The sequence below is a fragment of the Apodemus sylvaticus genome, chromosome 17, assembly GCF_947179515.1.
Source record: "Apodemus sylvaticus chromosome 17, mApoSyl1.1, whole genome shotgun sequence".
NCBI classification, from domain to species: Eukaryota; Metazoa; Chordata; class Mammalia; order Rodentia; family Muridae; genus Apodemus; species Apodemus sylvaticus.
Genome location: NC_067488.1, coordinates 49,053,882 through 49,080,774, shown reverse-complemented (window position 1 = coordinate 49,080,774; position 26,893 = coordinate 49,053,882). Strand labels below are relative to the sequence as shown.

General features: G+C 52.2%; 1 protein-coding gene across 1 annotated transcript in view; it reads right to left on the bottom strand.

The window, feature by feature from the left end:
• Nucleotides 1–26,182, bottom strand: part of Cacna1i (calcium voltage-gated channel subunit alpha1 I) — a 97,133-nt gene extending 70,951 nt beyond the window's left edge. The window contains exons 1-3 of the mRNA XM_052160663.1: nt 25,953–26,182; nt 5,525–5,636; nt 4,716–4,849 (exon numbers count right to left, since the gene is read on the bottom strand). Coding sequence (XP_052016623.1) covers nt 4,716–4,849; nt 5,525–5,636; nt 25,953–26,182 — 476 coding nt within the window. The remainder of the gene's footprint in view (nt 1–4,715; nt 4,850–5,524; nt 5,637–25,952) is intronic.
• Between the last annotated feature and the right edge of the window lie 711 nt (nt 26,183–26,893).

The window sequence follows — 26,893 nt, the reverse complement described above, 5'->3', positions numbered from 1 at the left end:
TCAAGGCAAGAAGAGACAGCTTGCTGGGAATCCAGCAAGTCCCTCTGAAAACGCTGTCCTCAGACAAGTGACGGGAGGGCCTGGGACATTCCATCCTGAGGGGGTTTCTGGAGTGCTGTGAAGGGTCTGTACATAAACCCTTCCCTGCGACTTCTCCCCATGCGAGAAGCCCCAGACCATCTCACCTCATCTCTCAGCTTCCACACATTCTGCACTCCCTTAACTCTGCTTCCACAGCCTGTGGCCGGCAGCCTGAGCTGCCTCCTGAGAGTCCATTGGCTCTCTTCTGCTGGACAGCTCCCACCCCGGCTCTGTGTCTTGATGGCCACTTAACTCCAGTCCCTCATGGATGCCGGCCTTTGTGGTACCCTGGTCCTTCTAGGCCATATTGTGGAAACACTTAAGTTGTATCTGTGATATCTAGTTTGCTTTTTTTTTCCCCCTGTACTCTAAGCTCCACGACATCAGAAGAGCATTTGGCTCCATTATCTTCTGTCCCCACTTCCTGGTGTGTACAGGCTCGTCAATAAATTTGGACTCCAGGAATGAACAGGTAGGAACCACAGAAAGACAAACTTTAGCTCGGGAAAAGAACTTTCTAGCACTTTGTTATGCTCTAATTCGAGACTGGCTGCCTGGCACGATAGTGAGCTCCCTGTAGGGGCAGCCGACGGATGGGGCCTCTGATCTCAATTCAGCACCACTGAGCTAGAGACAAAGCACTGTGACCTCTAAGGAACCTTGCAACTCAGAGGTTCTGTGTCACCCTCTGTGGCTTGGAAGAGGCAGCCAGTAATTTGGGAAGGGGTGGGGCAGGAAGGGAGGAAACATCCTTGGGATGTCAGGCCTGTTACTCTGGAAACAATGTTTCTAGTACTGATGGGGCTTTGGAAGGTGGGGGGTGGTAAGAACCGGGTGGGAGAGGAATGGGTGGGCTCTGGAGTAACAGCTATAACCCTCACCCCGTCCTCTCCACCACACCATTCCCAGGAGAGTGAAGACCTTGAAGACAAGGGTAGGTTTGGTTCTGCACCTAGTTCAGGAATAGACCTGTAGGTATTCAGATTCTGGGAGAAAGTCTTCCATGTAGCAGATGGGTGGGTTGCATCACCAGGGTGTCCCGCTGACAGTGACAGTATGCCCCACCCCCTGACCTACCCAGTTCATACAGTAAGACAGTGCTGTCCATGGCAGCCCCATGCCAGCCTTCCCAGATACTGAGGGCTGTGGCCAGAAGAGCCCACCACAGGACACTGGGTGCTGAGGCTGACGGCCCTCTCCCTGCTCCAGCGTGGAGACCCCGATGTGCTAGCAGACAGGAGCAGAACAAGAAACAGAGCTGAGTTTGAGGTCTAACGGGCAGGAGCGGGAGAGCCTTGAGGTAGGGAGGGCAGACCCAAAGAAACGACATCCATCCCTGAGACAAGTTAGGAAAAACTGCCTGACGTGCCATGCGCCTGGGCAGTCGGAGGCAGGCGAGCTCCGAATCCAAGGCCAGCCAAGGTTGCACAGTGAAGCCCTGTTAGCGCAAGCTAACAGACTTACTGATAGTGTTTCAGTATCTAGGGGGCAATGCCTTTGTTTGATTTACTCTTTCCTGTTAATTAAAAGGTGTGGACACTGGCAAGTTGCAAGCTAATTTGTAGATTTTTACCAGGCAGAGTCAGATGCCATTTCTGCCCAACAGGAAAGGCTTCTGCCCATCACCCACCTGTGGTGTCTTTACAGGAGGCCATCACCAGGCTGACACTCAGCTCTAGTGGGTCCCCCGGGCCCTCCTCTACACCTCCCAGATGCTGTAGCCAGGCAACCATCTCACCTGTCCCCCATTTAGCATAATAACCAGCAGTGCACAGTAACCCTACGATTTACACAAGAATTACTTGTATTGATATTTGTTGGGTTGTTGTTGTTGTTGTTGTTGTTTTTACTTGAATCTGATCTGAGGTTCCTTCCAGAATCAGGGACTTTAGAGAGGCGTCATTAGTATTCCCAGAGAGAAGAGAGCGGACAGCGTATCATAAAACAAAAACAGGCACAAACTGTCCTGAAACCCAGAAAAACACAAGCTCGAGAAGACGTCCAGGGCATGAAAAACGCAGAGGAGGGGACGGTTCTAGCAGAGACAGTGAAGAGAGAGAGGACCTGCTGAGGGGGCGGGGGGGGGGGGGATCCAGCTGACAGGAATTTGAGGAGGACGGAGCAGGAGAACAAGCTGGAAAACCAAAGAAGCTGGACAGCAGTCGGAGCCAACAGAGGGCTTGAAACAGGAGCTGGGAGTTCTAGACACCCCGGAGAAAGTCCGAATTCTGGAGACAAGGAAGAAAATGACCAGCTTCTTGGCTAGACAAAGCTGTTTGTTGGCTTCCAAGAAAAGGGAGCAGGGTGGCACTGGTCCCCTGCAGCCCCATGTCATCAATTCACATGACACAATGTCACCGGTTCTAAGGGAGTAAAATCACAGTCCTATGAAAGAGCAGACACGCACTGTCCTTCCCGTTCCAAGATCAAAGGGAAGAGTTTGCACAGCCAAGATTAAAAAAATGATACTTTCCAAAACCTTTTCTTTGAAACTCTACTTAAGGGTATTCTCCAGTCAGCCCGAAATGAGAACGGACCTGACAAAGACATCGACCTGGGACCCAAGAAACCATCTGAAATATTCCTGCCTCCAGGCAGGGTCCAAATCCCGACAGACAAGGGGGCTGGGAGCCTGAAAAGCAGCACCACCGGGAAGCTGAGCAACAGGACAAACCGACCTTTCAGGACAGAGCGTGAGAACTCAGCAGCCTCGGGACCTCGGCGTCTCTAGTTCTCTCTCAGTCATTCGCAGGTGGCTTTGCTGCCTCTCATGAATGGCAGAACACTCAATTACAAACGCACACATAAGCTCACACACACCGACAGGCACGCGCCCATTCTCGGCCACCAGCCCCTTCTCTCCTCACTCCTGCCCTGAGTCCCGGGTCACGACTCGGCATGGTTAGTGCCTGTGTGTCTTTTATCTCCCATGTGTTACCTCCTCAGGACTCCTGGGTTAAATGCTCTCAGGCAAACAGCATGCAGACCAGAGCCCTAGTCCAAGTGTGGACAGACCCCACACCACCCCGGCAGAGCCGCTGGGCACTGTCCCAGACAGTCAGTGTGGCAGGGCTGACCTGCATGTGGCTCTCCCTCCCGCCTGGCCTCCAGGGCACCCATTCTCCACAGAGCCCTCTGCATCCCTGGCGGCTGGACAGACTCCAGGAAGCAGGAAGGCAGCCTGGAGTGAGGCTCCAAATGGGCGAAATGGAACGGAGTTTCTCCCGGTTTCTCTGACTGTGGCCTGTGGCTTTGTTCTTTTTTCAGTCGTCTCGTTTACGACCCAGGGTAGCCTTAAATTCCTGGGTGAACAGAGCCTCCCACCTAAAGCCATCCAGGCTTCCTTAGAGATGACCAGAACTGGGGCTTAAGTCTCCCCTCCATTTCTGACTTGCTGAGTGACCATGATAAAAGTGATGGTGACTGTGATGATGGCAATGATGACGATGATGATAAAGCTGATAGTAATGACAGTGTGGTGGTAATGATAACGGTGACAATGATGTAGTAATGGTTATTGTGGTGGCGATGAAGATGGCAGTGGCAGTAAGGATGACAATGGTTATGATGGTGATGATGATTGTGGTGAAAATATGATATGATGATGAAGATGACTATATTATGATGGTGAACACGGTAGTGATCATGGTAGTGATCATAATAATGATGATGGTGCTGGTGGCAATGATGACAGTGACAATGGTTATGTGATGGTGACAATGGTGATGGTTATGGTGATGACAGTGACAATGGTGATGGTGATGGTGGTGACAATGACAATGGTTATGATGATGACAGTGACAATGGTTATGGTGATGACAGTGATAATGGTGATGGTGGTGACAGTGACAATGGTTATGGTTATGGTAGTGACAGTGACAATAGTGATGGTGATGACAGTAACAATGGTGATGGTGGTGACAATGACAATGGTTATGGTGATGACAATGACAATGGTCATGATGATGGCGATGACAATGGTGATGGTGATGGTGGTGACAGTGACAATGATGATTGTGATGACAGTGACAATGGTCATGATGATGGCGGTGACAATGGTGATGGTGATGGTGACAGTGACAATGGTTATGGTGATGACAGTGACAATGGTCATGATGATGGCGGTGACAATGGTGATGGTGATGATGGTGACAGTGACAATGGTTATGGTGATGACAATGACAATGGTCATGATGATGGCGGTGACAATGGTGATGTTGATGGTGGTGACAGTGACAATGGTTATGGTGATGACAATGGCAATGGTCATGATGATGGCGGTGACAATGGTTATGGTGATGGTGGTGACAGTGATAATGGTGATGGTGATGACAGTGACAATGGTCATGATGATGGCGGTGACAATGGTTATGGTGATGGTAACAGTGATAATGGTTATGGTGATGACAATGACAATGGTCATGATGATGGCAGTGACAATGGTTATGGTGATGGTGGTGACAGTGATAATGGTTATGGTGATGTCCATCTAGGCCATTCTATAAAGATCACTGTCTCTCCTGTCCTCTGGCAAGAGGCCGTCCATTCTCATACGGCATCACCACCATCTCCCAGAAGCCCCTTGGTTAGCTATACGGAAGCTGACTCACATCAAAAACCAGGTCGTTACCTACCCTGCCATGACGATGAAGAAATCCAGGCGGTTCCATGTGTCTCCGAGGTAGCACTTCTTGCCAAAAATGCCCAGGGCCACCATCTTAAGCACCATCTCCATGGCAAAGAAGATGAAGATGAAGTCATCAAAGACCTGTGGGGCAGGAGGAAGACAGGACAGGATGCAGTGAGCTCTGGAACAAGAGTGGAAGTCAGAGCCACTGGGAGGCCAAACATGGGCAGGAAGAAAACCTCAGAGTCCCTTGTCCACTCAGCCTCTCCATAGAGGGGAGACCAGGGCCCAGGCGAGGGATGAAGTTGCCCAGGGTTTAGCCTGGGCAATGACAAGGACCCTGGGGCTGAGCACCAGGCTCCCTCGTGATCTCTCTCACAATGGCACACACGGGGTAGCCAGCCCACTTTACAGCTAAGGAAACAAGACTGGAGAAGTCAAGCAACTTGCCCTGGGTCACACAGCAACTCTGCCGGGATTAAAACAAAACTCGGGTCTGGCTCCCAGGGATGGGCATCAAATATTCTACTTCCATAAAATGGACGCATGCCCAGAGCCCCACCTGGGAGGATAATGGGAGAAACGCAACGGTCCACAGGGGAGGAGGTACTAGGGAGCGAAGGCAGGCTACGGGCAGAGAAGTGCAACCACTGTCTTCCTGTGTGAATGGGATGGGGTGGGGCGTTCATCTGGGAAAGCAAAGATGGCTGGAGGGGCAATCAGTTAGGAGAGGGGAGGAGCTGTGCTACAGTAGAGCCCTGAGCTTGGAAGAGGACACCCAGCTGGGAGGGAGGAAGGGACCACTGAGAGGCTCACCTGCAGGATCTTGCAGCGGTCTGACAGGCACTCCATGTCGTCGCACGGCTGGTACATGCCCAGGGTCACACAGTTCAGCAGGATGACCAGCATGCTTACACACTCGAACCATGTACACGGAGTCAAGGACGAACTGGGGGCAGCGCGGCCCAGGGTGCTACACCCCTGAATGTGACACCCCAGGAACAGACAGCAGACCATTTCTATCCCCACCCCACCCCACCCCTGTGGACCCCTCAGCAGCCCAGGTCCAAGTTTTCAGAGACTGCCTGCCCTGCCACACAGATACAACCAATGCTCATAGTCTCCGCCCACTTTTGAGCAGAGTCCCAAACGCTGGAATCCCGCACTCTCAGCTCTAACCAGGACAGCATGGAGATGCTCAGCCGAGACTTGTCGAGTGAATACTCGAGTGAGTTTCTCCCAAGGCCCTGGCCACACTAGCTCAACCCCAGCTCCCTGAAGCCACGCCAGCCCAACGCAGCCAGATAGATGTCAACCACAGTGGACCGGGCCCCTGCCGCCTGCTAAGAGAACTGACCTAGTTTCCACGGCAACAACCCCCTCCCGCTCCCCAGACCCTGCTCACCTTGAAAGCTGCCTTCTGTGGCCTCCATCCCTGCCCTGCTCCTTCCTGCCCCTGGCCTGGCTGCCACTCTCCCACCATAGCCTGTAATTAATTTCAGTCGCTGCCAGGCCCCCTTTGAGCCCCAGCCTTGCTCTAGCAGTGGCTGTGTCATTAATTAACTTTTTTGAAGTTCAAACGTTCTAATTACCAGCGAGCACCCTGTTCCCCTTGGTCCCCTTCCCCCACTCCCTACCTCCCTCTCATAGCCCAGTTTCTGCTGCCTCTGTCCTTCCCAGAGACCCAGGCCCAAGTGCACCTGACTGGCCCATTCACAGTTGGGAAAGTCAAGGCCCCTCTTTGGATCACATGGCTGGGATCTGTCTCCATCAGGCCTGCTGGGTTACTTGGCCAGCATCCCCTCCTGGCCCTTGGTCCTAGGGCTGCAGCTCTGGCTCCTGCCTCTCCAGTGATGCCAGGCACTGAATCCTCAGGCTCCTTATTAAAACTAAATTCAATACAAAGGGGAACAGATTTAGCCAGATGTATCACTACACACCTGCAATCCTAGCACTGGAGAGGCTGAGGCAGGAGGTTCGAGGCCAACCAGAGCTACACAGTAATACCTTGTCTGCACAAGTCAAACCCAAACAAGCAAAAGTGGGTGGAGTCAGGCTTAGTTGGCAGTGTTTCACTCATGTACAATCCCAGAACCAAGCACCACATAAAGCCAAGCACAGTGGCAAGACAGCCAATCCTGACAGTCCCACCGACAGCACTCGAAGGCAGAGGCAGGAGGATCAAGAGTTGAAAGTCCCAGGGCAGTGGCTTTAACCCTTTAATCCCAGCAGAGGCAGAAGGATCTGAGTTTGAGGCCAGCCTGGTCTACAGGGGCAGCCAGGACTATACAAAGAAACCCCATGTCAAAAAATGAGGGGTGGGGGAAGAGGAAGATCATCCTCAGCTACACGATGAGTCTGAAGCCATTTTCTGCCTACATGAGGTCTTGTCTTGGTGGGAAAATAGCCATCTACTGAAGCAACCCTAAATGTACAACTATCCCTGTCCTTTCTTGCCCCCAAACTAGTTTGTTTTCCCCCCCCAGATTAATCTCTGCATGTCTCTCTCTCTTTCTGCTCTAAAGCTGTCTAAGGTTCCCCATCAGCCTGACACCCAAGTGATCTCAGTGGGTTCACTGCCTGAATCTCCTGCTTGCCCTGGCACGTACTAAGCTTCTTGCGATGTGCAAGCACAACCTCTACATGGCTTTACCTTCCCCTCGAGGCAAGCCCTGCCCACTGCTCACCACCACGCTCATGTGCCACCCATTCCAAAATCTTCCACCTTCCGCCCCTCTCTGGCTGGTGCCCAGCCTTCCACCCACCTGGTCTAGCACATACCACAGTGATGAACTTGGCAGCCACCATAACTGCTTCATGCCAGGCACCCTAGGGACATGACCTTAACTGTCGCCACCATCCATCAGGGAGAGACGAGGAAGTGGGTCTGGAGAGTCACCATGACTTCTACAAAGTCACACCGCATCTCAGGCCGAGCAACTCAAAGTGCCAACTGCTCTCTCTGTAACTTAGCCACCCTGAACGTGGCACGGAGGCCCTGCAAGGTAGAGCAGGTCCAGTCTCTGGTCCCCTCAGCTCCTGCTGGCCTCAGGCACAAGGGGAAATCCCAGATGGCAGGACCTGGGTCCCATCCAAGAACTCCAAGACTCAGAAGTCAGCCAGCGTGGCACTGCTGCCCGTGGCTCCTGACACATTCCCGCTGGCTCAGGGATGAAAGGCCCCAGGCGTCCTGGAAGATAAACCAGGCCATGCACGCAGCGAGGGTAGGAGTTGTCAGAGCAGTCAGAGCTTGGGCAGCTTGGTGTCCTGCTCCAATATGCTTTCCCACCCATTACTCATATGCACCAAGGACCTTCCAGCTCAAGCAGGCTGGGTTGAGTTCTGGGAAAATGAAAGGGAAGATAGAGACCCTCAAGAAGGTAGATGGGGAAGTCTGGTATTAAAACAGGTGGGGTCTGAATGCTGTCTCCACAAGAAAATAGAGTGATCGATATCTCCCCATTGCCTCTCACAGTCAGAAACAAAGCCCTGGACTGGCGTTTAAGGATGTGCAACTGAGACCCAACCACTCTGCTTTTCTGTGTGGAAACTCTCAGTCCTGTAGGGGTGAAAGCAGAGCATCCCCCTTTAATCCTGGGACAGCATGGGGGTCCATGGCTCCACTGCATGATGGGTAACAGGAACAGAGATTTGGCCATGCACAGGGAGAGGCTGGAAGAAATAGCATTGTTGATCATTGGGGATCCCTAAATCAAAACAGCTTCCTGCCTCTCCAGGCACTACCTGTCACCCTGAACAGCCCTAGAATGGTGACCACCGGAGGAAGCCCTGAGAACCCTGCAGGGCAAATCAGTGTCCATCCGATCAAATGCAGTCACCTAAGCAAAGCTGGCTTTTCAGCAGGCTCGAGAGAAGACACACAAGCACCCTTGTGGGTGGCAGAGATCTTCCAACACCTCAACCCACCATCAGCCAGACCTAGGGAGAACCCTCCAGAATCCTGAACCCTTCCCAGCTTTCCCTGTTCCCACTGCTTCTCAAAGTCCTCAAGGCCTCACAGAGAATTAGTGAGCACATATGGAGTGCCTGCTGTATACCAGTGTCTTGTGAATACCTGCCAATTACAAACACTTCCCAGGTGACTGAGAGTATCTGCTAATGAGCTTTCTAACCAAACATCAAGCCAAGATCTTGTGATCCTGCTCTCGGGGAGACAGAGGTAGAGTGTGTGTCTGAGGCTGGCCTGGGCTTCAAACATCCTACCTTAAACAAAACATGGAAGGTCATGTGGTAAGGAGCTAGGAGGTCCCAGCATGCACAGCCAGCACAGCAGGCTCAGTAGGAAGAACCTGACAACAAAACCGGGGATCTCTCACACACAGTGCTCTCTCCCATTGCTTACCATGGCCTTCAGTGGAGGCTGAGGGTGTCTTTACGAGCCCTTTGAGTGACAGCTGTGTCCCAGCTTACAGCCTTCCAAAGAGGCTCAGCCTGGCTGGGTGTAATGGGACTTCAGCCACTTCAGTGCTAAGGAGACAACGGCAGGGGGATCACTAGTTAGAGGACGCCTGACACACAGGAGACCCCCTGTTTTGTCTCAGAAACAAAGACAGGAAAAGAAGCAGACAGTCCACAGAAGCCCACACTTGAGACAAAGGGCCTGGTATCTCTAGAAAGTCCCTTGGCCTGGCAGATACTACTGCTGCTGCCATTTGACAGAGAAGGGAACTGAGGCAGGCAGCACTGTGGCTGGTGGCATGGCAGAATCTGTATTGCTTCTTGCTGATTCCAGGTCCTGTGTTCTCAGCCACACCGTGGCCACCTGGGCTCAGCACCTCAGACCTGGGGCTCCCTGATGTTGAGTGTTTAAGGGACCCTGCTCTGCCATTCTTGACTGGCAACTTCAAGAGAGAAAGACATGGCTGTGTTTGCCACCTCAGCCATAAAAGATCAAGCTGAATCAATATGGAACTCCATAGCCTGGCACTGAGGAGGCCAGAATGTGAGTCAGGGAGGGGTGGACTCAGGGACTCCACCACCACACAAGGGACACACACACACACACACACACCTGCCAGGCCCAAGCAGAACAGTGACCAGGTAGAGGGACAGTGCCACTCTCCCCAGCAACCCCTGCAGGGCAGCCTCCTCTCAAAGAGCTGCCAGAGGCCTGCATGGTTACCATGGAGACCACCACCCTCCTTCCTGCATTGCTGATGAGAGACTTCTGTACTTGGGGAGGGGGGAGCTGGGGAGGAGAGGCTGGGGAGGGACGCTAGGCGGGGGTGGGCACGTTTGTTTTTATTTTTGTCAGATCTGAAATCTATCCATTTCCCAGGGTTCTACTCAGTTGTCTAAATATGTCAAGTGGAAGAAGGCGGCTGGGGCCAAGTCCTCCATGATGGGGGCAGGCACAGCAGACTGTCTCCCTGTCAAGCTCTCTCAGTCTGTCTCCAGAACAGCGGAGAGCTCAGGCCCCAAGCACCTCAGACCTTGAGCCAGTTCTGTTTCCCTGAGGCTAGGTCCCCAAGCATCTCTGGAACACCTGCTGTGTACCTCACATATATATCAGTGCACTGAGGTAAAGAAAGTTTACTTCATTCCCTGGAGGTCCCCAGAGTGTGTACCTGCTCCCAAATCATTCCTGGCATGTGGCCATATCACGTTTGCTACAAGGACACAGGCATGTTTGAATGCCTAAGAATAACGGTCATTCATTCATTCATTCATTCATCTATTAATCTTTTCAACTAATCTTTCTGGGCAATAGTCATTCTGAAGAGTTGTTTAACAATGTGTACTGCAGTTGAACACAGACTCAGGCTTGGGGGGCAAGCAGTGACATCCAGACACAATGCTCAACACTACATCGCACAGGACAGTCCCTGTCACAAAGAATCAGTCAGCCCCAATTGTCAACAACGTCAAAGCTGAGAAATTTCCTTGGATACTTCTGCGGTGGCGGCAAACTACACAATCAGGAAAAAGAATGAGCAACCAATATACACAAGAGAATGGAGGGATCTCTGCTGGGTAAAAAAGACAAACCCACAGAGATCGTGCGAGGCCCCGTCTATAAAGTTCAAAATGAGGCCAGGGGGCTCAGAAGAGCAGTGAGGTGGGGAGATCCCTGCAAGAGAAGAGAATCGGGTCACCTCCAAAGACTGAGACAGTCTCCATCTGAGTGGTGGCCATGGAAGACGAGTTGTGGGAAACTGTCTAGACCCTATTGTGTGTGAGCTCACCTGTCAACACAAAGCAAACCAGAAGCCGGGCGGGGCACACACACCTGCAGTTCTAGCACTCAGGAAGCTGAGGAAGGAGCATCTCGAGTTTGAAACTCCATCTCAAAAAAAAGAAAGAAAGAAAAAGAAAAAAGAAAAAAAAGGAAAGAAGAAAAAGGGATAATTTCTCAAATGAAAAATAAAAATACAACCATTAAAACACCAGCTGAGGCTGGAGAGAAGGCTCCCTGGTCAGGAGCAATGGCTGCTCTTCCAGAGGACCTGGGTTCTGTTCCCAGATCCCACCTAGAAGTTCACAGTAACTGCAGTCTTAGGGGATCCAATGCCCTCTTCTGGCCTATGTGGACATCAAATACAAAAGTGGCACATAGACATACATGCAGACGAATACTCATATACACAAAATAAAAATAGATAAATCTTGGGGGCTGGAGAGAGATGGCTCAGTGGTTAAGAGCACTGACTGCTCTTCCAGAGCTCCTGAATTCAATTCCCAGCAACCACATGGTGGCTCACAACCATCTGTAATGGGATCTGATGCCCTCTTCTGGTGTGTCTAAAGACAGCTATAGTGTACTCACATACATAAAATAAATAAAATCTTTAAGAAAAAAAGATTTAAAAAAAATAGATAACTCTTAAACAAACAGGGGCTGGGGTTCAGGCGGTAGAGTGATTGTTCAGCACACTCAGAGGCCTGAAGTCATCCCCAGCATCGATCCCTGCAATCCCAACAGGAGGAAACCAGGAGGAAACTCATCATTGGCTGCATAGTGAGTTCAAGGCCAGACAGGATATATAAAATCCTGATTCAAAAATAAATGAATAAAACACACGCACTTCATGCTGGAGCACTCGCTGGCTCTGGCATCCAATGAGATTTTCCCAGCAGCCCCTGCACCTCCTCTGCTCAGTGACTTATGGGCAGCCCCAGCTAAGGAAGGTACTAGGTAGGACTGGCCCCATGCAGTCCCTCTTCTGGCATGTTTTTGTAGATCCGCTGTGCCTCCCCGTCCCCACTGTGCCCCAGGGAGATGGGCACACTCACTTCCGGTCACAGAAAAGAAGATGTAGAGACTGTACAACTGGCCCAGCAATACAAACTGCACAGCAGTTGAGCTGGTGCAGAAGGCTGCTCCAGGAAGCCAAGTGACATACAGGCTCCCCGTTCCACTCAGCTTGCATGTCCCCAGTGACAGGAAGTGTCCTGAAGGACAGACAGCCACGCCTGATTGACTTTGCATACAAGCCCTGAAGTCCCTTAAAATAATGACAAGTTGAATCTACCCTCTTCCCTCCGTATTTGCCTCTTTCCCTTCCCATCCCCAAGCCCCTCTCAGAGTCCCCACCAATGAAAATGTAGTGGATTTCTCCAGTCTCTGATTCCCATTGCCCAGAAAGCAACGATGCGTGGCACAGTCAGCCAGAGGGGAGGGGATGTAACAGTGAGTGGACAAAGATGCCAGACCGGAAGAGAGCCCGGGGTCAGTGCCCCACAGGAAAGAGGCTCTGGCCAAGAAGACTTGCAGGATATACCACTCGGCTACTAGGGAAGAAAGGGCAGGGCGGATGCCAGGGCCACAGCTTTGCAGAGACAAACATGGCTTTAGGAGCCCACCTTGAAGACACTGCACATACAGAGCAGGAGACTTCACTGTGACTTTCAGCAGCTGAGTGTGACAGCCACCCAGGATGTCGGTGGCTTTGAGAAGGTACCATGGAGGCTGGGGAGGGGTTTGCAGTTCTGCCTCCCGTCCTGAACACCCATCTCTTCTCCTTTGTCACATCTATTACATCCATGGTCCGTTATTGTCGCAACACTCCTCTGATGAGGCCCCCCTCTGAGCCTGATGTTTAAAAACCAGAATGAAGGACACTTGGTCCCTGACGCCAGAGACCCAGTAGAGACAGAGGGAGACAGTGCTGCTCCTCCTCCAGTGGCCTGTCCTTTACCATGCCTTCCCCAGAACACACGCCTGTTCATATTCACACATATTCCCACAGCAACACACACACATACATACATACACACACATACACACTCATTTGCGCACACACTATACACATATACATAAACACACTTACACACAATACATACACACATACAGACACATATACACACATACACATACATAAACACACACACACACACAGTGTGCTCACAACCACCTCTCCCTTGCTTCCAGCCAGTAGCACTGGGCCTGACCAACTCCATTCCTTTGAGAACACAAGTTCTTCATCTTTTCTGTCCTAACCACAGAAATAATGGATTTTTCTTTTATTTGCTTATTCGCGTATGTGTGTATCACGGCATATGGGGGGGTCAGAGGACAACCTATAGGAATCCATTCTCTCCTTCCACCAATGTGGGTCCTAAGGGTTGAACGTAGGCCCCCAGGCTCGGCAGCAGGTACCTCTCAGATTAAACCATCTCACCAGCCCAGACAGTTCGCTTTTGCTGCCACTATGGTGGAGACGGTGGTTCTTTTGTTTGTTTTTTTGGTTGGTTGGTTTTTGATTTTTCAAAGCAGAGTTTCTCTGTGCAACAGCCCTAGCTGTCCTAGAACTCACTTTGTAGACCAGGCTGGCCTCAAACTCATAGAGATCCATATCCCTCTGCCTCCCAAGTACTGAAATTAAAAGTGTGCACCTCCACACCCAGTTCTAAGAACAGTTTTTAACATAAATTTTCTAAAAACTTAGAATAGAAAGTGAACTTGTTATACTAAAACAATTATCAAAAATATCAAGGTATGGGTATAGATATATAGATATTGTAACAAGGTCTTACTTGTTAGGCCAGGCTAGCCCCACACTTTTAACAGTTTTGGGGGGGGGGTTTGTTTGTTTGGTTGGTTGGTTGGTTTTTGTTCTTGTTTCTGGGACAAGATCTCTGTCTCTAGCTCTGACTGTCCTAGAACTCACTGCACAGATCAGGCTAGCTTTGAACCTATAGAGATCCGCTGCCTCTGCCTCTGAGCAGTGAGTTGGGATCAAAGGCGCCTAGCTGCTGACCTCAAGTCTGAGCTCCTCCTGCCTCAGCCTACCGAGGACTGAGATTGAAGGCATGAACCCCCAACACCAGGAAAAAGATGTTTATTGATTAAATGCACATGTTTTGTTATCAACACAATAAGTCACAAGGCCCAGTGGTGGGTTGGAGAAGATGTGTGAGTCTGTAGCCATCCATGAAGGATGTGTCTGCTAATCCAAGAGCCCTGCAGTGTCCCTGGTGTGACAGGAAACACTCACTGCCCTCCCACAGGTAGCAGGAACTATTACTGTGGGGAATGGGGGCGTGGAGTAGAGGGGGGCAGTTCCAGTGTTTGGTGTTTTGTTGTTGTTGTTGTTGTTGTTGTTGTTTGGTTGATTTTTATCTTCACTGTTTATAAAAAGAAATGCTAAATTTGAGCCACAGATCCATGAAACTCAATTTGTCCCCACAAGACCTCATGGGCCCAAGCTTAAAATACCTGTTCTAGGAAGCCCCAGGTCAGAGGAGTCACCCCAAGTCCCCAGTCTGGTCCTCCCACTTCCTGGACTCTAATCTTCTGATAGGGTCTCAGGTGCCAGCCCTGGACCCTGTGTCTCCTCTCCCCAGTGCTGAAAGCCTTCTGTGGGATAGAGTCCAAGGTTATCTCAAGACTGTAATTATTCTCAGGCAAGCAAGAACCCCAGATTCTGCACCAAAGATCTCTGTCAACCCCAAGTTCATCACACATGAAGGAGGACATGTCATACTCTCTCCTCTGTGCACAACACATTCCTGTGCATTTCCACTTTTCCCCCAGCCTTGGAGCCTCTGGAGCCTTCTTCCACCATAGCGACCTGGCCACAGCCCTCTGAGCCTCCTTCCACATCAGTGACCCTGGAGATGTGTCCATTTCATCACCAGAACCAACCTCCCTCCTACTCCTCACACCCCACTTAGGGGTCTCTGGGTAGCCCCCTCCTTCAGCCTGGCCTTCTAAGATCCATCATCTACATGTGGCCTGGAAGGTCTTCCAAAACCAGCACACCACCTTCAGCCTCTGCTCCTCAGTACTCAACACTCGGCTGGGTATTCAGGGCCATTTGTCTTCACCAATGTCCAGGCTCACCACTGTCCACACAACCTCTACCACCTCACCCTGTCTGCCAAGGGACACTCCATCAAAAGCCTCCCCACACATCTGCTCTGTGCAGAGATGTGGGTCCAGGCCTAGAAAAGCAGCATTCATCAATGGAATATGGCGCTTGGACACAAGAAATTCTCTAACGAGCAGAAGGGGAGTAATACATTGCATACCGAAGACCCCACAAAGGGTCTGTAGGAGAATAACATGTCCTGACACAGGCTTGTCTTAGCACTGAGCAGGTGACTAGAGACACGAGGAATGGGGACCGGCGTGGCTAACTATCATTCACCAGATATGAACCATCAAATGAGCGGAAGGACTGAAGCGTGTGTGGGTAGGAGGAAGGGAGGGGCCTCCTCGCTGAGGAGACGTGAGACACCGGTAAAAAGTTAAGCAGAAGCACCTATTTAGATGCTGCATTCGTGTGAGAGGCTGTGGGTGGCTGTGGGGGAGCGGGGAATGGATGGAAAGATAGAAAGGCAGGTGAGTGGATGGGTGGGTGGATGAACTGATGGATGATGGCTAGACAAATGGAGAGATAGATCTGCGGTTGGATGAGTATATGAATATATGGACGGTGGGTGAGTGGAAGAATGGGTGGGTGGATAGATAAATGGATAGATATGTAAGTTGGGGAATGAATCATAATAGATGTGAAGGCAGATAGATGATAGATAGGGTGGATGGATGGATGGATGGATGGATGGATGGATGGATGGATGGATGGATAGGTGGATGATGGATGGGTGGGTGGGTGGGTGGGTGGGTGGATGGATGGATGGATGGATGGATGGGTGGGTGGATGGATGGATGAACAGACAAATGGATGGATGGATGGATGGATGGATGGATGGATGGATGGATGGATGGATGGATGGATGGACAAATGGATGACTAGATGAGTAGTTGGGTGAGTGGTTGAATGGACAGATAATGGATTAGTGGGTACGTGTGTAGACAGAGGACAGACAGACAGGTGGGTTCCTGGAAGGTGCTGGACACGTGACACTGCAGGCAATGGCAGTTTGCCCAGGGAACGAGGCCTGGTGGTATAGGAAACCCTTTGCTTGGGAGGGACTCAGCTTAGTGCTCCCATCTATACGAGACCCATCGTCAGGCTCTGCCAGACCCAGGTCACACTGTCCTGTCCTTCCACCCTCCCCGCATACCTCGGCTTTCTACCCTTACCCCAAGTGATTTGGGGACAGGCTGTTCTCTAAATGGGCTGTCCTATGCCTGGGAGGAGGTGTGCCTCCAGACCATGTCAAATGTCCCCTGTGGGCAAAATTAGCCTGAGAGCAGCCTCCAGCTCCCGACTGTATGGGTCAGGGAAACTGACACCCAGAGAAAGAGTTATTTGCCCGCAGGGTCACCATGCTTGCCCCCTGAAGAGAACAGACATGACCTGTGGGACAGACAATCAGGTCTCATCACCACCGGTGATCCAGGTAGGTCTAGGAACCTTTCCCACCGCAGCTTCATCCCCATGTGGACCCTAAGCCCAGAGAGGTTAAGGTGTCCACCAAGTACCACACAGCTCCACCTGGCCATCACCAATGTGCTGCAAAAGAGGCTGCTCCTCAGCAACCTGCAGGGAGATTAGCAGAAAGACATTCTGACTGATTAAAAAGGCTATTGATTCCTCACTGAGGGGAAACAAATGGGGCCATTTTTCTCCTAACAGGATCCTGATGGTCTGAGGGAGACAACAGGTCAGAGTCAGTTTGGAGGCTCACAGACAGAGTCTAAGAGCAAACTAGAATCCAATCACCTTTAAGTCCCCAGCCAGTCTATGTCATGTTGTTGTGTGCCTCCCCTTGTGACCCCCATCACCCTCACCTCCAGGCTGAGTAGTCCTACATAGCAACAGCATCCCAGCTGTGGTCCTTCGTAGCAACAGCATCCCAGCTGTGGACCTTTGTAGCAACAGCATCCGGGCCTCCTCCCGTTCCAAGATCTGCTGGGCTCCTAAGTCAGGCAAGCTGACCTCATGATCTCATCCCTGCGGCCCCAGGATCCCTCTTCCCAGCTCTCTCTCTGCCCTGCTTCGAAAGGGTTGGGACTCGGTTGCCTCTGACATTTGACCATGAGCTCTGAAGCCTCCTCCAGTGCCTGGACTTGCCTGGTGACCGTGGGGCACCTCCATTCCAAGCCAGCAAGTCCCAGTTCTCATTGGATGAACAACCAGTGCAGTCAAGCGATGCTGCTGCAGGACTTTCCTGGCTGGCTGCTGGCTCTGTCTCTCCCTCAGAAGCCCTCCACACACAGGCCAGGGAACATGCACATGTGCACATGCACACACATATAAAATACATTCATAATTAAAAGAAAGACGAGGAAAAGGAGGGAAAGTGGGCGTGCCCATGGCCTGTCCCTGCTGGTCACCTGTCATACCCCCACCCTATCTCCCAGTGTGACAAGCATAAGCCCTGCCCTGGTGTGTCCAACCTTGTTTTCCAGCCTGTGCCTTACTATCCCAGCGCCACAAATCCCCACTATTCCTCTATACTCCTTCAACTATTCTGGAAACTCCTACTCATGTATCAAAACCCAGTTAGAAAAACCCCTTCCTGCAGTTAAGCTTCACCAGTACCTCAGGACTCCACCACAGGCAGCCTCAAATCACAGAGCTCTCTCCAACACAGACCCTGAGGCTGCCCAGTGGGGCCAGGATCTCCCTAGCCTGCCCAGGCTCCTCTAAGTGGCTGTTGGGACCCTAGTGACCAGTTGGAGTACAGCCTCTGCTCCGGCCTCCCATTGCGTCTTGGGGGATGGTTCTTGACTTTGACTTTTATCTCTGAGAAAAACAACTTTCTCCACACCAGATGGAGGAAACGGACAATTTCCCTTGGCATGTGTTGCTTCTCCCGGCAGTACCCGCCACCGTCTGGACTGTCCCATTAGGCCAGGACTGGAGGAGGAGGGGACCACTCCTACTCAGAAGGAGCCACGCCAGGAAGCCTGGACAGAGGATCCACAGTGCTGGGCTCCAACTAAGAGCCCTTGTACTATATAATATATTATAATATAATATATAGTATATGACAATTATATATAAGAGGTTCCGCCTCTTCACCTGCAACAGGTAGCCTTGAGCAAATCACAGTCCCTCTTAGGTCTCCATCACACCCTGCCCCCCAGCTAATGGACACACACACACACACACACACACACAGCTCTCCCTTACCCTGGGGCAGCAGACTTCCTACCGGGATCCCCTGGATTCCTGAGCCGATCACCATAGATCAGTACCAGCTAGCCAGCTGCCACAGGCCTGCTAGCTCTCCCAGCCCCTTCTGGATCTGTACAGCAATACCCAGCACTCAGAAGCTGGCCTGGGGCGTTCATTCCATCCCAGTGTTCCCCACCAGGTTCCACCAAGATCCCATTACACAGGCACACAAGCAGAGATGTGACTCAGCAAGGGAAGAGTCTCACCCAAGGCCACTCCGGCATCGAGCCAAGCTCAGGTGTGCCTTCAGTCAGACACCAAGATGCAGACACCAAGGCATCACCTCTGAGTCACTTGCACCCAACACCAGCACCAAAGTCTACAGCATCTCCACCATGTCCCACTCTCTAAACCACAGAACACACTCTAGGATCTGTCACTTGTCACCAGAGTCCCTAAGCACCCTCTTTTGGTAGGTCTCATGGTCCTCACTCCTAGAGCCACAACATGACCAGCACTGTGACCTGAGACACCTGGCACTCAGTGGCTGATCTTGGCCCGGTCATTCCCGTATTCCATGGATAGCCACTCTGAGTCTCTCATGCCCAGCATAAGGCTCCAAGGCTGTGCTGTAACCACAGCAAAAACCTGCCCCATCCCTACCCAGAGATGGGCCAGCTCAGCCAGGGCCAAAACCAAGACCTGCCACTGGCCACCACATCAGCCCTGGCAGGCAGCTGGCTGACAGCCTAGGAATGGAAGCCTGGCCCCTCCCAGACTGACCCCTGCCTGTCCTGCTGTTCTACAACCAGGCAGAGTCCCAGTGGTCTCAGAGGGAGGGGACTTATGCAAGGTCACCTAGCGATGGTGGTGTCTGCCTGATCCCAAGTAGAGAAGAGGCCTTTTCTGCCTCTCCTTCCCCAGTACTAGCTATCACCAGACCAGGAGCACACAGGAAGGGGAGGGGCCTCCAGCCTCAATGGGATGCCCAGCCAGCCACAGCCAGAAGCTTCCCAAGGCTATATGCCAAGAACCTGGGGAACTTTGATCTACCCTACTGCCTGGAACTGCCAAGCAAACTTCTAACCCACAGGCAGAGTGTGGAGAATGGGGTTCGGGCAGTTCTTTATCAAGTTCTGGATAAAGCTTGTGGGGGTCAGGGGGAGTAACAGAAGTGGCGGGTTCGTACTAGCTTTGCCCACATAACCTGACTGGATAAAAGTAACTCAACTTCTAGGAGCCTTATTGTCCTCATCTGTAAAATGGGGCTATGAAGACACCTGTCTCCAAGGATGGCTAAAGACAACGCTATAGACAGAATCCTGCAGCCAGCCGGTGGCATGTGGATATACACTGGAGGCCTGGCAGGAACCGCCTCTAATCCTGTCATGGCCCTATTACAGAGATGACAAAGTGGGTCTCCGGGACAGACAATGACCATGAGCAAATGCAATAATTTCTCCCTAAGCAGGGCTTGAGAGCCCAGTGGGGGTAGAAAGGGGGTACCCCTGTTAGTCATGGCCTGGGGAGGGGGGCAGGTGGCAGGTTCCATGGTCAATTCCTGTCTGCCCTGCCGCTGGCTTGGCTATGAGCAGCCAGATTCACACTGCTTCGCGTTAATGACAGAGACTGAATCAGATTTTCCCTGGGAACAATGTCCTCTGAAGGTGTGATGTTCCATCTACAGGACCTGTCGCCTGGCATCTCATGGAATCTCCTGCAGGCAAAGTGTTCACCCCAGACTCCCGACATCAGCCCTACCTACCCCTTTACGACACTCCACTGCTACAGCCCCTCACCTATGACTCTAGCCCTCAGTAGTGAAGGGGACTCTACCACAGGGGAACTGAAGGGGTTATGACCCTGGCCATGGTTGCCCAGCGCTGAGCAGGAGAACCAGTCCCAGGCTGTGAGACTAAGCCACACCCCTCTCCCCGTGAGTCAAACAGCCCAATCTCTCTCCTGGCATCACAAACTGAGAGGCCTCCCAGCTGCCAGCGAGTGGTCCAGGCCAAAGCCAGGCAGGGAGTGGGCTGAGCGGGATCCCCGCCTACGAGGGTCCCCACTGCCTGGTGGCTGTGGTGAGTCAGGCGGTGACTCAGGCCTTGCTTGCTCTAAGCTACGCAAGAGCCTGAGTCAGGAGCTCTAAGTTCCAGAGAACCCTGGGCCAGGACTCCAGGAACCAGGGATGGGGTGCTCAGGATGGACTGTCGGGGGCCAACCCCCATTGCCCTGCCCTGCCTGGGACCGGTAATGGAGCAGCTCCCACTTGCCTGGCCCAACCCTGCAGGCCTCCACCCTTCTTCAGGTTCAGTTTTTAGTGGGAAGGTGAGCCACCATCTGCCAAGATTACACATGCATAGGGTTGTATTTGGTAGTCACGGTAACCAAGTCCAACATTCCATGCCCGAGGTCAGGAATAACCAACAGCCTATAATATGCAACACAGTCCAGACCCTCAAATACCGACAGCCTGAAATCCAAGCAGGGCTCTATTAAGGACGAGTGTGAACTTAGCACTGATGAGGGCTAGGTTAAGCATCACCCCACCAGTGCTCTCCCACCAAGGAGAACTAAGTTCAGAACTACATACCCAGTAAGGAGCACCACTTTAAACACTACCCTAATTTCCTCCCGCTGAATAGGACTAGGTTAGACACTGCCTGACACTGTTCCCACTGACTGTGGGAGGGAGACATTTCCAATTCCGACGTAAGAGCCTCGGCAGTCAATAGAGGTCGACTCTCCAAGACAGACTGCCACTGAGCACATGCCGCCTACTCTGAGGTCCCCCAGTCCCCGTTGATAACGGCAGTCTCCTGGCTCCCACCCACCCTGTCTACTGGGAGACGTCAGCCTCAGCTCTGTGATCACAGCCCAAAGTTCCAGGTCCCTGGACCCCAGACATGCAACATCCCAGCTGCCAAGATCACACATCTGGAACATGAATTTTTCAAAATATGGATTATTGAAGTGTCCAGCTCTCCTGTCACCTAGCCTTAAATCCTACTTGTTAACTCTTAAATCCAGTCACGGAAGCTTCTAGACTAATCGTCTCTGAGCGTGGGATCCCTGACCTCACTCTGCTTTGGCACCACCCAGCTGTGACCCGAGCTGTGATGTGTCTGCTGAGGACTGAGTCCCCACCCCAGCACAAGAACAGCAGCTGCTGCCACTGAAGCAGCAGATGTTCAGGGTTGAGGAGACTCTCTCTCCCAAGAAAGAGGGAAAAGGGGAAGGAGGGAGGGAGGGAGGGAAGGACGGAGGGAAGGAGGGACAGAGGGAAGGAGAAAGGGAGGGAAGGAGAAGGAGGGAAAGAAGAAGAGGAAGGGAGGGAGGAAGAGGGAGGGAAGAAAGGAATGGGGGGAGGAAGAAGGGAAGCCGGCGGTGGTGGCGCACGCCTGTAATCCCAGCACTTGGAAGACAGAGGCAGGCGGATTTCTGAGTTCAAGGCCAGCCTGGTCTACAGAGTGAGTTCCAGGACAGCCAGGGCTACACAGAGAAACCCTGTCTCGGGATGGGGCGGGGGGGGGGGGAGAAGAGGAAGGGAAGAAGAGGGAGGGAAGGAAGGAGGGAAAAAGGGACGGAGGGAAAGGGGAGGATGGAGTGGGAAGGGAAGAGGATGGAGAAGTGGAAGGAGGTGGAGGAGGCAGAGGGACGATGGAGAAGCTGGATGCTAGAGGAGGAGGGAGTTGGGGTGGGAGGACTGAAGATGGAGGAGGAAGAAGGAAAGAGGGAACAGAGGGTGGGAAAGGATGGAGGTGAGGAAAGGGAAGGAGACTGAAGAGGAAGCAAGGCGGAGGAAAGGGGGTGGAGAAAGGGCGAAGAAGGGTGGAGGGTGGAGGGAAGGAGGGCGGGGGATGGGGAGCAGGGAAAGGGGGCGGAGCAGGGAGAAAAGGCAGAGGCTAGAGGGAGGGAAGCGGAGGAATGGAGCCTGGGGTGGAGGGAGGAGTGCAGAAAGGAGAATGAAGACGGGAAGAGAAAGATGGAGGGTGGAGGGAAGACGGAGAAAGGACGGGAGGGATGAAGGTGAGGAGGATAGAGGGAGGAGTGCGGGCAGGATGGAGGAGGGATGATCAACAAAGACATCAGAGGGAAGAACAGAAGCACAGCTGAACTGCGCCCTACCCTCTAGCTCCAATATCTCTTTTTTTAATTTTATTTTTATTATTTTTGTCAGAAGAAGAAGGAGGAGGAGGAGGAGAAGGAGTCAGATTCCTTAGGGCTTGTCTTAGTCAGGGTTTCTATCGTTGTGATGAAACACTATGACCACAAGCAACTTGGGTAAGAAAGGGTTAATCTGGCTCTTAGGTCACACTCCTTCACTGAGGGAAGTCAAGACAGAAAGTCAAAAAAGAACCTTAAGACAGGAGCTGAAGCAGAGGCCACAGAGGGAGTGCTGCTTACTTGCTTGCTCCCCATGGCTTGCTCAGCCTGTTTTCTTATACAATTCAGGACCACCTGCCAATGATGACATCACCCCCTATGGTCTGGGCTCACTCACATCAACCATTACTCAAGAAAAATCCCAGCCAGGTGCAGTAGTTCACACCTTTAATCCCAGCACTCATTAAGTAGAAGCAGATGGATCTCTGAGTTCAGGGCCAGCCTGCTCTACAGAGCGAGTGTCAGGATTGGCAGAGCTACACATAGAAGCCCTGTCTCAAAAGGAAAGGAAGGAAGGAAGGAAGGAAGGAAGGAAGGAAGGAAGGAAGGAAGGAAGGAAGGAAGGAAGGAAGGAAGGAAGGAAGAAAAAGAAAGGGAAAGAAAAGAAGGAGGAGGAGGAAGAAGAAGAGGAGGAGGAGGAGGAGGAGGAGGAGGAGGAGGAGGAGGAGGAGGAGGAAGAAGAGGAGGAGGAGGAGGAGGAGAAGGAGGAGGAGGAGGAGGAGGAGGAGGAGGAGGAGGAGGAGGAGGAGGAGGAAGAGGAAGAAGAAGAAGCCGCCACAGGCCTGTGTGCAGGCCATCTGGATGGAGGTATTTTCTCAGTTGAGTCCCCTCCTTCACAAACACTAGCTTGTGTAAAGTTGACAAAAACCTAGCCAGGAAGAACTGGAAGTGGTTGTGAGCTGTTGTGGGTCTTCTGGAAGAGGGTCCACACTGTTAACTGCTGAGCCATCTCTCCAGTCACCTTCACACAGCTCCATCCCTCCTCCTGAGTCAGCCCCATTGTGTCCCACTCAAACTGGACTCGCTGAGCGGAGGAGACAGGGAGGGTGAAGCCGAGGGGCAGAGTGGCTGGAGGGCCTGTTTACCCAACAGGTCAGCAATGTAGCTGCCCAGTCTAGTTAGGTGACAGCCTGAGTCCCAGTAGGCACTGTCCCACGGGTGAGCACGGTTGGCTCCCAAAGCAGGGAAGGAGACTTCTCTCCAGATGGAGGCCCTGGGGGTCAGAGAAAGGGGCTGACACAAAGTCACACATACTCAGCACATAGGACACTCACGGGCCACCTCCTATGTGGCTCTTGGGACAGTATTTCCATGTCACCTTGTCAGCCCTACCAGAACCTATCAGAATCAGACCCCAAGCAGAGATGTTCCACAGGCCAGAGCCATGGTGACCAGCCTATCAACAGAAGCCCAGAGAGGCCCAGTGACTTAATGTCATACCGCATCCTGTCACCTGCCAAGATAGCCCTCCGACCTTATCCCACTATCTCCCTGGTCCGCTAACCTCTTCCTTGACAGCTCAAATACCAGCCAGGCATGATGGTGTACACCACTGATCCCAGTACTTGGGAGGCAGAGGTAGGCAGATCTCTGTGAGTTCAAGGCCAGCCTGACCTACATGGTGAGTTCAAGGACAGCCAGGGCTACATAGAGACCTTGTCTTTAAAAGAAAGAAAGGAGAGACTGCAGAGATGGCTCAGTGGTTAAGAGCACTGACTGCTCTTCTGGGTCCCCAGAGAAAATATCAAAGTGTCTATGAATGAAAATACAGAGCTGAGCATGGTGACACACAACTTTAATCCCAGCCCTCGGGAGGCAGAGACAAGTGAATCTCTGTGAGTTCAAGGCTAGCCTGGTCTACATAATGAATTCCAGAAAAGTCAGGGCTATGTAGAGAGACCCTATCTACATATCCCAAGGGGCAAGGATGGTCAGAGACAAAAACAGAAGAGAAGAAGAAAAGAAGAAGAAGGAAGAAGAAGAAGGAGGAGGAGGAGGAGGAGGAGGAGGAGGAGGAAGAAGAAGAAGGAAGGAGAAGGAGAAAGAGGAGAAGGAGAAGGAGAAGGAGAAGGAGAAGGAGAAGGAGAAGGAGAAGGAAAAGGAGAAGGAGAAGAAGAAGAAGGAGGAGGAGGAGGAGGAGGAGGAGGAGGAGGAGGAGGAGGAGGAAGGGGAGGAGGAGAGGAGGAATTTCAGAGCATGCCATACCCAAGATCCCTTGAGCTATCTCTCATGATGAGAAACTCATGTCCTCATAGCCAAGGGCATCCTCTGGGTCCGCTCCCTCTAGTAAAACCCCCTCTGATTTCTAAGAGCTCAAAGGACACAGGACAGCCATCGCCTATGCCCTCAGCTAGGGTCAGCAGCAGGCCTAGGCTCCAGCATGGCTCTTGTCAACTTCCAAGAAATCCCTAATACTCAGTATGACCTCAGCCCTGCTCCCTGATGCACCAGCTCCCACCTGCCCTGGGCAGCCCTGAGACCTGGCACCTTTGACCTGGGTGGTCTTTGTCACAGAACCACAGAGCCACAACTGGGATCTCTCTCCACTGGGCCACAGCCACTAGCATCCCTGATATCCAGTCCCACACCACAGCTCAGCCCTGGAGCCTGTGCTTGAGAATGTAGCTCCTAGAAAACAAGATGGCGGCTCTTCAGGGTTCTGCCAGACTCTCTCTGCCCTCCTACTCCAGCCACACCCCTAGCTTCTCCCTTCCTAGGCCCCAGCTCCTGCTGTGTCCATTCTAGAGCCCTGCTCCCAACACTTCATTTTTTATTGAGGCCCGTAGGATACTGCCCACCCATACTTAGCAAACCTACCACTACAGTCCTGACTGCACCACGAGGTGGAGGCAGGAGGATCAGAAGTTCAAGGTCAGCCTCAGCTACACAGCTAATCTTGGCTATATGAGCTCTTACATCAAAAAGAAAACAAAATGCTCAGCTTGATGTGAGGCCGCATGGAGGGCTGCCTGAGGAGATAGCACTGATGCTGTCATTTGAAGGATGTGGCAATGGATTTGGCCAGGAGAAGAAGGAAGGAAAGGGCATTTGGATAGAGGAAATGGTATAGGGGAAACCCAGGAGCATAGATGAACCCCAAGGGTGCAGAGTGTGGAGAAACAGCCTGGGTCAGGGCTCTAAGGGCCTGCTGGGCTAGATTAGGGCATTTTTCTGAAACTTGTGGGTAATAGGAACCTATGGAGGATCTTGAATGTATGTCCCAAAGTTGATGAACTGGAAACGTGATCTCCAGTGGGACAGTGAAGAGGTGGGGCTTTTCGGACACAAGTAGGGCTCAGGGATTCAGAGCCCTGTGCAGATTATGACTGAGGGACCCAGTTCTTAGCAGGAAATCAGAATGCGCAGCCATCAGCATCTTCCAGCAGCAAAACCCCAGGTCCAGCCTCCATCCTTGATGCATCCCTAGATGGCTAACTGTACCCACTCACAGAGGCCCAAGAAGCTCACTACAGACCTCCATTCTGCTGACTAGAGGACCATGCTGGCAGGCCAGAGACCAGGAAGCAACTCCACCCATCCTGCCTTTCCCCGCTGGCCTCTGGGCTGGGCACAAAGGATATGGGTTACATACCATCTTGATGCACCAGTTCCGCGGGCTTGTGGTCTGGCGCAGGCAGAAGAAGGCGACAGGTGCCAGGTCTGGATGTGGGACATCAGGGTTGGTTCCATCCAGTGGCTCCTCCAAGCCCGGAGGGGATGGAGGCGGACTCCTGGGCCCCGGCTGCTCAGTGATTCCCTGCTCGGGGTCCGGGGCTGCTGCAGATGAGGGTGGCAGGTTGCTGTCAGCCATGTCAGCGTGGAGCAGGGAGCCCTAGGGAGCAAAGAAGGACTCATGGTGGGGGTTGGGGTAGCACCCACTCCCCAGCTACCTCCCCCATGGTGGGTGACACAGCTCAGAGAGCCTAGCTCCAGGTCCTGAAAGACACCCCTCACCCTCACCGTGGTCACCCGTGTTAATGGAGAGACAGCACCTAAGTCAGTATCGCTCAGACAGACAGACCGTCATCGGGCAAGCCGAGTCACTATTCGGCAAATGACAACTATAAAAAAAAAAAAAATAGCCGGGCGGTGGTGGCGCACGCCTGTAATCCCGGCACTCTGGGAGGCAGAGGCAGGCGGATTTCTGAGTTCGAGGCCAGCGTGGTCTACAGAGTGAGTTCCAGGACAGCCAGGGCTATACAGAGAAACCCTGTCTCGAAAAAAACAAAAATTAAAGAAATAAAAATAAAAATAAAAATAAAATCTTGGAATGTAAATGATGTCTTTCTTTTCTCTTCTTTTCTTTTCACAATGCTGAGTTCTGGTTGGGAGTGTGTGATGGTTTGTATATGCTTGGCCCAGGGAGTGGCATTATTAGGAGGGGTGGCCCTGTTGGAGTAGGTGTGTCACTGTGGGTGTGTGCTTTAACACCCTCATCCTAGCTGCCTGGAAGTCAGTCTTCCACTAGCAGCCTTCAGATGAAGGTGTAGAACCCTCAGCTCCTCCTGCACCATGCCTGCCT